Below are 13566 nucleotides of genomic sequence, written 5' to 3'. Positions count from 1 at the left end.
TCCTAGCCCTGGCTGATCCACCCCTGCTTTGTTTTCAGGGTTACTGAGCTGGGGGCTTGGTTTCAGGCAAGGATGCCTTTACCCCGGGGGTCAAGGAGCAAGAAGGCAGTGCTGCTGGCTGCCCTCTCCTTCCCCCCCCATCTGCCTCTGGAGGGACCATTTATATTTGCCGAAGGGCATCCCGTGCTGCTGAAGGAGCCTCATGTCCCTGTGTTTTCTCCCTGTCTCCACAGCCTACCCATGAGCTCGGACTTCCAGCATTACAGTTTCAGGATGCCGAACATCGGGTTCCAGAACCTGCCTCTCAATATATACATCGTGGTTTTTGGCACAGCCATCTTCGTATTCATCCTCAGTTTGCTCTTCTGTTGCTACTTGATCAGGTAAGGGAATTTTCCCCAGCTGCTTTCAATAGCTGTCTTTGTTCAGGCCGAGCCCAGCACTGATCCTAAAACAAGGATGGCTTCACTGTGTCTTGCCAAACTGATGTGACCCGTGGAAGAGGTTTTAATTTTCCCTCAGCATCATGCTCAGTTCAACTTTTATCCCTAATAGAGCCAATAGATCCAGAGCAACACAGTGAGTACCAAACACTGTCTGTCCAACACATCTTGGAGCTAACAGTCCCACAGGGCAATTACATTATCCACTTTAAAAATAGGAGATATATTTATGTGTAAGCGGGCATGAAAACATGGTTGGCTTCTCAAAAAGATTGGAAAGGGATGTTTTATGGTTCCTGCTTTCTGCTTAATGTTTCAACACATTTTCTTCTTTAATGAGTAACTTGTGTACTGTGTGCTTAAGAAATGTTTAATACCTGCTCCGTTCGTTATTGTACACAAATTGCTCATTCAACAGCGCAGTTTAGAGATTAATGATGCAGAGTTGATTTGTTAATCTGAACGATGGGGAGCGGGACAGGAGGGTTAAAGGTTGTTCTAGTTTGGGGTTTGTTTTAATTATTTTATGGGCCACTGGGGAGAGAGTTGGGCCACTAATTGAGAGGAGAAACTCATTGGGATGCCAGTGGGAGGGGACACACAAAAAAATAGACAAATGGTGTTCAGAAGGCTCAAGGACATGTTTTGCCCAGATTGAGCTTGAATCTATATGGCTGGCTTGCAAAATGAAGAGGTGTTTGGACTTCCAGAGTATTTTCCTGGGCACCGGGTCTTGCTGGGTGTGTTCTGCCCCAAAGAAGAAATAACAAGTAGTAATGTCTGGAAGATCAAGCCAGAAAATCTTTAAATTTAGAAGTTGGAGGCATGTTGTAAGAGAGAGGGTGAGTAACTGTTGAAACAAGCCAGCAAGGAAAGTGGCAAGTCCTCTGTCTCTTCATGTCTTTAAATCAAGACAGAGCGCCTTTCTGGATGAGACGTTTTGGCTCCCATTCCCGGGAGTAACGAAGTGATATTTAATGACCTATGATAGATGGGAGGTTGGATTAGATCATCTGATGATCCCTTTATAGCCTTAAACTCTATGGAGACTCTATTAATTGCTCTTCAAACCACTGACCCCAGCTCTATTATTGGCAAAACAGAGCCAAACAAGTATCCTCCAGCCTCTGTTTTGGAGGGTTTCACTGTGCCACGGGTTTTAGCTGTGCCCCTGTGGCCCAGGAGCACCCGCCTCCTTTGAAGTTGCTGTCATCTCAGTTTGTGTGGGGTAGAAAAGCTTGAGCTTTGGCATGGTTTGGAAAGCCTTGTAGATGGACAGCGGGATGAGGACCATGTGCCTGGAAGTGCAGAGCATCCCAAATGATTGCACTGGGAAGGGTTTGCCATGTCGCTCCCCTTCAGTGCCATTTAACACTGAAGCATTGCTGGTGCCCAGCTATGTAGCAAGCAAATACCCATAGCCCTGCAGCAGGAGGATTTGGTATACAAAGTAACATATTGAATTTAAATTTAATTTTTCCCCATCCCAAACCAGCTGCTAAAGCCTCCTGCATTACCCTATGCATTCCTGACCCCTTCTGCATGAGAGGCGTGGCTTTAATAGAGGATTACATCTGGACACTCTATAAAAGAGAGGTGTTAATTTAACAAGCAGATGCAGCAGGGATCTCACCATGTCATCACAGAGAAACCCAGAACAGAGAGTTGCGGGGAAAGACAGTCCCCTCTGGAGCTCCAGGGCTCCACTTGCACCTGTGGGGGTTATTCGCAGGTACCAGTGGCTGGTGGCTTTCCCCAGGCCCTGCTTAGGTGCAGAGGCAACGCAGCCCATCCTCTCCCTCCTCTCTCATGGCTCACATATCTGCAAATATTTGGCAAATAACAAGCAAAGCTCGTGACACTGTCCTCCGAGCCCTGGTTCTCATCACCTGCTCCAGATCAGAGCATCCCGTGCAGCCCTCCTCTGCATCCCTGGCTAGGCAGGCATCCAGAGCATGGAAGAGCCAATATCTGGTGTATTTACCCTTAATCTCAGAGCTGACAGCATTAAATAAAGGATGTGCCAGGGCAGGAGGGCACGTAGGCTGCACTTCGCAACTGTGTCAATACAGAGTGTGCTGCCCGCTCCAATGGGAGGTAGAAATTATGTTTTTAATCAGATTTGCTCAAAATGGCATCCTGTAGGATTTTCAGCCAAAAGCAAAGCAAAGATCAACATCATCTGCGTGCAGTCCAGGCAAATCTTGAACTCTTCTGCTGCTGCAAACCACACCGGTACAAGGCACGGGTCCCACCCTCACAACTGCTGCATCTGCTTGGAAAAATTAAAAAAAGAGAGGGAAGAAAAAGGAAATGAAATTTTGCAGGCAGCTGTTTGTGTCTGATCTCTGCTGAATTGATGAAAGTAATCACCTCATTTTGCCTTTGGTCCCCTAAAACTCAGTTCAGAAGGATGCTGAACCAAGCGGCACTGTGCTTTCCAAGCATTTGAATGGCATGCACAGTTGCCCTGGGTAAACACTGACGCATCCTCTCTACCCATGCTTTGCTGCAGGTTGCATGGGGCTCATCTCTGCCCAGACTAGAGCAGCTCAAAGTCTACAGGAGGCACAGGGTACATGCCCCATAAAAAAGGGCTTTTTTAAGGGCTTCTTTCCTTCTGTGTTCAAACTTGCCAGGATCAAACACAGTGGTTGGGTTTGGAGAGCTCAAGGAGCCTGGCTGGCCTGGGGAGAGGGATGCAGTGATGCAGTGAAGAGCCAGCACTGGTGCCTTTCTACTCTTTCTACTCTAAAGCATCAAATAAGCAGAGAGGCAAACCTGCAAAAACTAATTTCTTTTGCATTTTATTCCCCTAGTCATTCACTTGCTACACCTGATTCAAAGTCACCCAGAGAAACGGGGTGCTCCCTTTCCTGTGGGAGGTGTGGAAAGCTTGGGAAGAGATCACAAAATCCATGAGAGGCAGTTATTAAATTCAGAGATGGGTGACGGCGTGCATGCACACATGGTCTCCAGCCACGCACTGGCTTTTAAGACACTGTGTGGTCCCTTATCTAAATCAGCCATCTGCCAGAAATTCCTCCAGAGTCGCAGCTCTTGACACGAGATGGATGAAGCCCTGGGTCTGATGGGGAATAACGCTTGCCAGGATCCGGGGTCTCGTTACGACAGCTGCACTAGGTCCTACCGGGATCCATCTGGCCCAGGATCCTGGCTTCGAAAGAAAAATGCGGAGGAGCAGACGGAGCTCGCACGCTTTGGGACCAAATGTGCTCGTGCCGTTCCCCGTAACCTCAGGGAGGTTTTTTTTGTTTGGCAAAGTCCCTCCATATAACTCAGAGCCATCCCATGCTATTGAGCATCCATGCTCCTCCGGCAGCTCGGAGCTGCAGAGATCTGTGGCCAGGTGGTTGCTTCTTCCCCATTGCTGGTCCAGATGCCAGCACCACGTCCACAGATGCTTGGGCTTGTTCAGCGTGACACCTTCACTCTGGTGGCTTTGACTCATTGGAGCCAAAGCCTCGGCGGCTGCTCGGTGCTCCATCAGACAGATGCTTTTTCCCGTGCTGGAAGAGTTTCTCCCCTTGTATGTGGTCTCCAGCCATACATCTTGCTTTGCCCCATCTGTGTTTCATAACTGGTTTCCCGTTGCCGGGATCCCTGCAGATCAGGCCGGTTTCATCCTGTTTTCTCTATTGTTCGTTCATCTTCTGGTCGTGTTTCTGCTTGGGGTTGTTGGCGGAGGGATGCGACCCCAGCTTTCTCCTTCCTGCCTGCTGCAATTTTATCCGTGACTCTGCAGGCAGGTTCCCTGCCAGGCAGCATCATTAGAGGAGGAGGGATGGCTCCCCACTAAATTCAGGGCTCGTGAGCTGACATACTGCAACCCCAAGCTCTCTCTGCAGCATTAAAGTGCATTTTTACCCATTCCTCGACTTTTAAGGCCCACGACATTTGGAGGGGGGGTGTATTTGAACAAAAAGGACAAGGATATGGTTTTACAGCCTGTTTTTATAACTTGCCCACTTCAACCTTGCAGGACCAGAAAGCCTCTGAGAGCTTAGGGTAAAAGAGCCAGTCTTTGAGACAGCCCCCAGAATATTTTAGGAGAAGTGAAATTACAGGCAAGGGGGTTTCCCATCTGAAATCACACTTGAGGCTGGCTGGGAAAAATATTCCTACGGCTGTGCAAGCCCTGCAGACACACTCTGACATCTTGTTAAAGTCCTTGGCCAACTTTTTAGCCTTGGTGACTTCCCTCTTGAATTTTCAGAGCACTTCACTAAATGCCATGTCTTGTAACGAGAAGCAGTATTAGTTATTTTTTTAAAAAACTTATTTATTGTAGGACCATAATCAGCTGATGCCTGCGGAGTGCTCTGCCGGGCTGTGGAAAATGGGCTGCTGCTTGTTCTGCTGTGGAAAGACCTTTTATTAATAATAGTTTGAACTGAAAACTATGGGGGGACATGATGTGTTTTTGTGTTTGCTGTTTCGCTCGGTCCCCAGGAGTGGAGACAAATGTTCCCACCTGTGCCTCCTGGAGAGGGGAGGCTGGAGGGGACTGAACTGGCCCTTTGCTTGTGGTCTCGAATTCCTGCTGCCACCAGCTGGACTTCCCACTGCAGCAGGAGTTTTCGGAATAGCTTCATCCCCTCTGTCTCTATCACTTGATTTAATCCAGGAATAGATACTATTGGGGAAAAAAATCCTAAAAAAAAAAAAAAAACAACAAAAATTGTGCTAAGCACGGTGCTTCAAAAGGTAGGTGGGGGGAAGCAGCTTATGCAGTTCATAATCCTGATTTTGCTTCACCATGGCATTGGCTCCGGCCCTGGCTCCTTCCCTGCGGCAGGGAGTGCCCTGTATCATCATGTGGGCTTGTCACCCTGTGCATTAACATAGCACACCCCCATCTGCTCCCTCAAAATCCCAAGATACAAGTTCATTCTCCTGCATTTTTTGGCAGCTTGTTATCTCTCTGGTTATTAAATTGCTCTCTGTAATAGGAGGCAAGACTGAAGACATCCCATTGCTTCTCTTCCAAAGCTTTCTGCTTCGGTGTTGTCTTCGATTAAATAGCTGTCCTTTGCTTGCTCAGCCAGGTGGATGACTGCTTCTTGAATGTTTCTTGCTGAGGGTTTGGGAGGGAGAAGCAGCACAACTGATACTATAGCTGAAGATAAATCTGTGTTTGAGGAACCCAGCATCACCCAAGCGATGGGGGCTTCAGTGGGAAACCTCTGAGCAGGGAGGGCTACTTCCCTGTCCCCGCTTGAACAGCAGCAGAGCTTTCCCCAGGTCTGAATACCCATCTCCTGGAAAAAGGTGCCACATCCAGTCTAGAAATTGTTTGCAGCAGAAGTGGTTGGAAACTGGGGGGTATTTATGGCAGCTCCTGATTTACTGAACAGCCTTTTCTGGTCTTAACGGTGCAGATGATTTCTGCATGGAAATTTACGGAGGTCAAAAGAGGAAAATGGAAGGAGGTCGTGAGCTTCTGGATGGAGATGTTACCTCCCCAGCTACAGGGAAAGCTGGCTGTTACTTAAATGCATCATTTTGTGTGCCCATTCTTGTTTCTGAAATAAAAAAAAAAAAAAAAAAAAAGATGAAATCTGGAAAGGAGGGAAATGAAGTGTTTGCGGTATTACAGCAAGACTGGTATTTTGGCCGGTATTCACATTTCTCCCTGTTTTGATTGCAGGCTCAGGCATCAAGCACACAAAGAACTTTACGCCTACAAACAGGTGAGGTGATACACAGTGAGTTGTCTTCTTCATCGGAATAGTCACTCCTACAGGTTTCTTTTGTGGTAGTGTTATCCTTGGGAGGCTTTTATTCTTCAAAGAAAAGTTGTAGTGCCCAGGCAAACCTCTATCCCCGCTGATTTAATTGTTTTTTTTCTGTCAGCTGGGCACCCTGGGAGCATCTCTCACCCGTTAGTCTGCAGGTCTCTGCATTTTCAGATGAGGTCCCTGAGCGGTGGGGACATCTCCACCCCTGGAGCACCTCAGCTGGGCAACCACTCCAAACCCTCACCTTATTTCCTGCTGGTAAGCAGTAATGCCATTACTTCCCCAGCAATCAAATGATGTTTGTGGGGTCCAAATCTGCTCCCTGGGTTGGACCCAGCTGCTCTGAACCTCCCGCAGCCATGGGGCTCTCACAGGGACCTCTCGTAGGGAACACCTCCGTGTCACCTTGGCAAAACCAGCTGTTTTCTGCATGCACCCACACGTGCCAGTGCCCGTGTTAAAATAAACATGGCCAAGAGATAGGTGGCAGGTTGCTGCTTCAATGTCCTGTTTTCTCCAGGCCTTGTGTAATTTTTTTGCTTCTGATCTGTTGTTTGAGCAGGAAACTGGGCGGAGTTGGGATGAATGATATGATACCGTGTGGTCATCCTGGATTTATAGCCCTATCCAGGTGTTTAGCCTGGATGGAGTGAAAATGAAGTGGCAGATGTCTATGCAGGAGCTTGTTGCAGGGTGTGGAGCCCAGGAGGCTTAAATCTGGGAGGAGACCTCCTGGATTTGGTCCTTGTGTTAGTGATTGTAGCTGCGCCAGTGCTGCCTTCCTCCTGTTCCTGCACAGGGGTGAAGACCTGATGTGTTTACTGGGGGTTTCCAGTTCTACTGGGACACTAAACGGTATCTCTCCTTACGGAGATTTTTCCTGCAAATGCACATGGCAGAAGCTGTGTCCTGACCCCATGCGCTTTGTCTTACAGGTTATACTAAAGGAAAAGGTGAAGGAGCTGAACCTACACGAGGTGAGTACATCCCTGGGGCGGTAGTGTAGCAGCAAAGACTCCCTCACCTTCCTCTTCCTCGAGATGGGGAGGGGATGGGGGACATGCAAAGGCTGGCACAGGTAGAAGGATGCAAAAACTCAAATTTAACTCCTTCAGGAGCAAAACACACAGCTTGGTGTGCCCAGCATCACTGCCCACTTACTGCCAGCAGCGGGGTTTTCTCTGCAGCCTCTTATCCCCTCATAGGGAATGCAGACAGGGCAAGTTACTGGCTACGCCATCTCTCCCCAGCACTGCTTTTCTCTGTCAGAAAGTCTAATTGCTTGCTAATGCAGCCAGGAAAAGCACATCTCCAGAGGGGGTCTGTATTAAACCATCTCCCTCCTCCGCCTGGGTCCCCTTTTGCTTTTGCTGCATCATTATTATTTATTGTATTGTTGTTATTATTACTGTTATTATTAGCATCAACATTAGCATTATTAGCATTATTATTATTTATTGTATTATTATTAACCGCATTATTATTTTTATTTTTTACTGCATTATTATTATCACTGTGATAAAAAGCTGTGGATAAAAAGGGAGGCAGAGGCAGGCTGGGCTGTGTATAAAGTGTCCCTTGACGGTTATGTACCCTCCAGCCCTGCTCAGCTTTGCCACCGCCAGAGCATGACGATATCCAGTACATCTCTGCTGGCCACGTTACTTGGGCCGAGTAAACTCTGCTGGGATTTAATTGAAATCAAAGATAAACACGCTCCCCAGGCTTCTGCCCCTCACACTCATGCTTTGCAGAGAAGAGCTGGCTGGAAGAGGCAGGCAAAGGGGTGGCTGCTTGGATGTGTTAAGAATTGAAAACCCTTTTCCCAGCCACCTCAAAAATGGTGGTTTCTTCTGGGATTTGGGAGGAGGGCAGAGCCCGTGGCAGCAAAATCCCCAGCAGACTTTGCATTTAAACTTTGCAGGGAAAATTGCATCTGCACCTGCCCCATCCCCATGATGGGGGCACAGAAGTGGCTTCTTGCTGGGTCCTTCTGCATTAACAAGTTAAGAGGAGGCTGAAACATGGCTCAGAGTAACGATGTTACCCTAATCCACCTCAACCTACCTGCCCCTTGAGGTTTAAAGCCCATTAGTTGTTCTCCACAGGTTTCCAGGCTATTTTGGGGGCTGAGTGTCCCTATTTACTGACTATTTTTCATGCTGAGGTTAAGCAGGAATCTGCTCGAACCCTGTCTCAAACACAGGCTGGATTTATTTCCCCTAATGACAACAAAAGTGCCCACCCGCATCCCGGACACGAGTCTACTCATCTGTTAAATACCAGCTCCATTTGTTTATAAGCCTTTTTTTTTATAATTCCCTGAACGGAGCAAAAAGAGCCCATCCCACGTTTTATCCTCGCTCTCCACTCCCCACAGCCGAGGCCCTAAATCCCAAGGGCAGGAGGGCAGCGGAGGGATGGAGCAGTCCTCGCTTGAGGCCCCTATTTCTGATCCGCTCACATTAAATTGACTCACAGTGTGGTTTTTTTTTTTGCCAGCATGCATACTTAAAAGCGCTTCCCTGGGTGAGAAGCTCATTGCAGGGAGGGATTTGGGAGTGCGCCAGAAACGGGAATGGCAGCGATAACCCTCCGTCCTCCTCCTCCCTCACCTCTGTTTGCAGCTCTCCCAGCGCAAACTCTTTTGGGGAAGACAAGGGGTCCATGGGGAAGGGGATAGAGCAGCTTCTAGCTTTTCCCTGGTATTTGGGAATGTCTGGAAGGATTTTGCTGCAGCTCCTCCCAAAATATCCCTTTTTGGGCATTTGGATTGTGGTATTTACAGTAAGCTGCTCTGGAAAGCAGAGCGTGGGGGGGATTTTGCAACACCATGGGACAGCTGCCAGGTCTCGCCTGGAGCCTTCCAAAGGGGAAAGTCCCCGCTGAGCTCTTCAGCCCTGTGTTTCTGGATTTGTTTTTCCCCTTTTTTCTATCACGCCACCTCTCCCAGGCTTTTCATGGGGCTCAAAATGCGTGTGTTCCTCGGGGGCTGACCTGAGCAGCTACATCAACATTTGCTCGCTCAGTAAAGTCGTGTCCGACAAGCTTTGGGTGGGTGGAAAGTATTGACGGGTGCAGCATTCCCAGGAAAGCCGGGAGCCTCCTGCGACACTTGCCAGCTGCCTGCCTCATCACAAGGGCAGCAGGTCTGGCCCTTGTTTCAGACTGCCGGAGACTCCCAGCAGGGGGGCAGGGGAGGGGGGGACTGGGAAAACCAGCTGGGAATATCCAAAATCCCCAGTATAACTAAAATGGGTCAGGAAAAGACAGCAACATGGGGGAAGGAGATCTTGTCTGGGTCTCTCGCCCACCGGCAAAACAGCCATTAACCTTCCCATCCCAGGGGGAGAGATGCACCCTTTGCCTTTTCCTCTTCCCAGAGTTATCCCTGCAGATACAGCTCAGTCCCAGGGATTAAGCAGCAGTGTGAACCTGTCCCCCTGCACTGTAAAGCTTCCTGGCGTGTCAAAACACAGCCCAACTTTGTGGCTGCTGCTCCAGGGATACTCCAGGACCCCTCCACCAGGAAAGGGAGACCCAAGCCTCAGCCTGCGATCCCAAAGTCTGGGAAGGCTTTAGGGGGGAAGTTTCACCCCTCTGTGATGCACAAACCTCCCAAACATTTCTTCTACAGAACCAGGGCAAAAAAAAAAAAAACCAGCTTCATGGTCAAAACAGAGGGTTTATAGCAAAAGAGGTGTTTGCTTTCCATTTGGTACCGGGAGGTATTTCTCTCCCCGTGCCCAGTGTATCTTCGCTGGCATCAGAAGCCAAGTTGCCTGTTTCTTCCCCAGCCAAAGGTAGGGGCAAGGCAGGGGAGAAGATGGAAACTGGCTGAGGGCATCACTTAGGGTGAGGGGGCTTGGGGGTTGGTTTGTTGGGGTTTTTTTGCTTCCCAGCAGCTAACTGCCTTCTCTCCGTGCCTCTCATGTCTTTCAGATCTGCGCTGTTTGCTTGGAGGAGTTCAAGCCCAAGGATGAGCTGGGGATCTGTCCCTGTAAACACGCCTTCCACAGAAAGTAAGTACAGGGAACAGGACACTGGGGGCTGCCCCAAATCCTGCCCGGTGACCACAAGGGAGCCTCTTGGCGTGAGGTCTGCTGGTGCCGCTGCTCCTTGCCTGGGGTTCCTTCCCACCCTAATTCCAGGGGAAGGAGGGGAATTGCAGCAAAAGCACCTTATCAAATGAATTTGAGCATTTGGGGCAGCAAAGGTCTGGTCATGAGCTGGCAAAACCACTTCCCCTTTTATACATACAGTTTTTATGTATTCCAAAATGTATATGCACATTTTTGTTTGTGTATATTTACACTTATTTATATGCAGAATTTAGATATATTTATAAAAAAAAAAATATATATAGTACTACTGGAACAAGCTCCCCAGGGAAGCGGTCATGGCCCAAAGCCTGTTGATGTTCAAGAAGCGTTTGGACATCGCTCTTGGCTATGGGGTTTAACTTGTAGCTTGCCCTGTGTTGAGTCCGAAGTTTGCCTTCATGATCCTCATGGATCCTTTCCAACACAGGATAGTCTATGATTCTATGAAAAATGCCTGTATATATATATTTTATATATTTTTTTTTTATAAAAATGTAGAAAGCTATGAATTTTGTAGGCATATGTATAGTATATATGTATGATGTAGATATACATTTTATATATTTATATATATTCATATATACTTTTTGGTGTGTATATATTTTGTATATTTTTGTGTATGTGTATACATTTTTATATCTATTTATAAAGTAGATCTATATATAATATATTATATGTACACAAAAGTCCATGTGTATATACACACACACAAAAATGTCCTAATAAAATGCAAAAGAACCTAAATGGTGAATTAAAAATTCGGCAGCAGCAGTGCTCCAGGGAGGGTGACAATGGTGGTGCTTGGCCTCCGGGACATGGCCCATTGCCCACCACGGAGGGGCAAGGGGTGGCTGCCACCCTGAAGGGGCGCACAGGTGACCAAGTTGGGGGGGCTTTTTTTGCAGCATCCCTATAATGACACACCCCCCCTCCACACTGTGTCTGTGTGTCCCCACACCCAGGTGCCTCATCAAGTGGTTGGAGGTGCGGAAAGTGTGCCCGCTCTGCAACATGCCAGTGCTGCAGCTGGCACAGCTGCACAGCAAGCAGGACCCCGGCCCCCCCCAGGGCCCTCTCCCCGGCGCGGAGAACATCGTATAGCTCCACTGCCCCAGGGACTACCCCAACGCTGGGGGGGGCCCGCCGCCAGCCCAGGGGACTCAGAGACAACCAAAGCACTTCGGCACCAGCATGGAGGGACAGGGGAGGACGCAGGTGGCCGGGCGCGGAGCCCAGAGCACTTTATAGAGGGAACTCATCCCCGCCGGCCAACGCAGAACAGCCCCATGCCCCAAAAACCTGCCTCTGTGGAGCCATGCCGGGATGAAGGGTCTCACACTTGAGCCCAGGCTTGATTCCTCTCCCGGGGCGAGGAGGGGACATGGGATCCTTTGTGGGCGTCCTGCACGACATCCTTCTTCCAGCACATCCCTTCTCCAGCACCGCATCTGCCGGGAAGCAGTATGGGGCACGATGGACCAGTATCAAGCCACCCAATGGTGCCCATCAGCCTCCTGCCAAGGCCATGACGTCCCCGGAATTCCCCGGTACGCTTCCCTGATCCTGCTGGCCCCTGTGCCCCTCCACCGCCATTGAAAACAATGCCTAAAACGCAGGGGGGGAGGCGCCTGGAGCATCACAGCTGGTCTCTGCCCCCTTCTCCTCTTCGCTGTTATTTTCACAGTACGTTACTTACACAGTACTTTGCCTTTGCAATCCCTACCGAGAAAATTGGGTCTCAGCACCCCAGGTGCAGCGATGCCAGTGTTCATGCCGCAGTTGGGTGCCTCCTTGGCACACACTGCTCCTCCAAAAGGGCTAACCAGGGCGGGGAAGCTGGCATCACTCACGGGAGACGGCAGGGTGGTAGCAGCGTGGGGACTCATGGGCTTTGGTTACCCCACTCACCCCCCTCCCCGGCCTGATGTGCTACCTCAGCAGGGCCGTTAGTCCCTCCGAAGGGCACGATCCTGGCGTAAACCATCTGCAGTGAGAGCCGGTGGCCACCGCCACCTCCTCGAAATGGTGGCACAGGGCAGTGGGGGCAGCAAAAAATCCTGTCCTTTGGGTTCATCCTGTCGTTTTCAGCCTGGCCCTGGGGGGGTTCTGGTTGAGAGAGGGGTGAGCTGGCAGCATTTTGCCTTGCCAAAATACCCCAAACCCAACCATCATTGAGTGCAAAAGCTGCTGGAGGGGGTGGGGGGGAGCTGTGCCACCCCCTCCCCTCTCTGACCACCTCATGGGGCAAATTTGGGCACCGTAGCAAACGCCCTGGTGTCCCCCTCCATCTTGGCAACTCTTTTTCCCTTTTTTTTTGGGGGGGATGGGGAATGACGACAGGAGAGGGGGTGTCAGTATTACACAGCGGTGGCATTCCCAGCCCCGCCCCCAGCACAGGATGGGGTATGGGGTTGGGAAGGCTCCGGGTGTTGTCGCCTCTCCTGTAAATACCCTGCGACTCCCAAGACTGTTTATGGAGCGTGGAGCCTCATAGACGTGTTTGTACACTACGAATTCTGCAGCAGAATATTTTTTAAAACATTCGCTGTTTTGTTTTGGGGTTTTTTTTTTGTAAGCTATATTTTTGTATATTTAATTGCTATTTTAAAATTCTAATAATGCATCTTTTTTGCTAATCACACTATTCTTAAGGAAAAATGAGGAAAGAAAAAAAAACAAAAAAAACAACGGTTTGCATGTGATTTGACTTGAAATGTAAATAAAAGCCGGTTTTGGAAGTGAGGGTGTGTTTGCAGGAGGGGGGGAGTTTGCACCTGGGCGACCCCAGCCATGTGAAAGGGAGCATCCCTTGTTGCTCAGCCCTGTGTCACCCCCAGAGTTGTCCCCAGTGGGGCTGGGACCCACTGTGCCATGTCTGGCCCCAGCCCTTTCTTGGGGGGGAAACCTGGAAAATGGGCTGGTTTGGGGCTGGAAGGGGGCTGACGGGTTCATGTTGTCCATGTCTCCCTGGCCCTGAGCGAAGCTTTGCCAGCTGTGGATCGGGGAAATCCTCCCTGCACCATGTGCCCTGGAAATCCCTGGCCAAGGGGGGATTTTGCAGGTCCTGGGCCCAGGATTGGCTGCCCACCTCAGGAAGAGAAGTTTTCTCCTCCAAACAACCTTCCCAGCCCAGACCCCAGTCCGTGGGCAGGGGCTAATGGAGAAGCTCAGCTCCCAGCCTCCACACCATGGGATTTCCTGGGGTCCTGCTGGAAAACTCATCTGCTTGCCCCGTTGCACCCCTGGTCCTCCTCCAGG

At 49.7% G+C, this 13566-nt stretch overlaps 1 protein-coding gene across 1 annotated transcript; it reads left to right on the top strand.

The window, feature by feature from the left end:
• Positions 1–240: 240 nt before the first annotated feature.
• Positions 241–11409, top strand: RNF24 (ring finger protein 24; the record flags this gene model as incomplete). The annotated part of the gene is made up of 5 exons (XM_082482260.1): positions 241–383; positions 6115–6157; positions 7141–7182; positions 10148–10227; positions 11271–11409. The coding sequence occupies 5 exons, from the start codon at positions 241–243 to the stop codon at positions 11407–11409; spliced, it is 447 nt and encodes a 148-aa protein (XP_082338386.1).
• Between the last annotated feature and the right edge of the window lie 2157 nt (positions 11410–13566).

Source organism: Vanellus vanellus (genome assembly GCF_965231255.1).
Source record: "Vanellus vanellus genome assembly, chromosome: 4".
NCBI classification, from domain to species: domain Eukaryota; kingdom Metazoa; phylum Chordata; class Aves; order Charadriiformes; family Charadriidae; genus Vanellus; species Vanellus vanellus.
The sequence above is the reverse complement of the archived record's forward strand: the minus strand, read 5'-3'. Positions and strand labels throughout refer to the sequence as shown.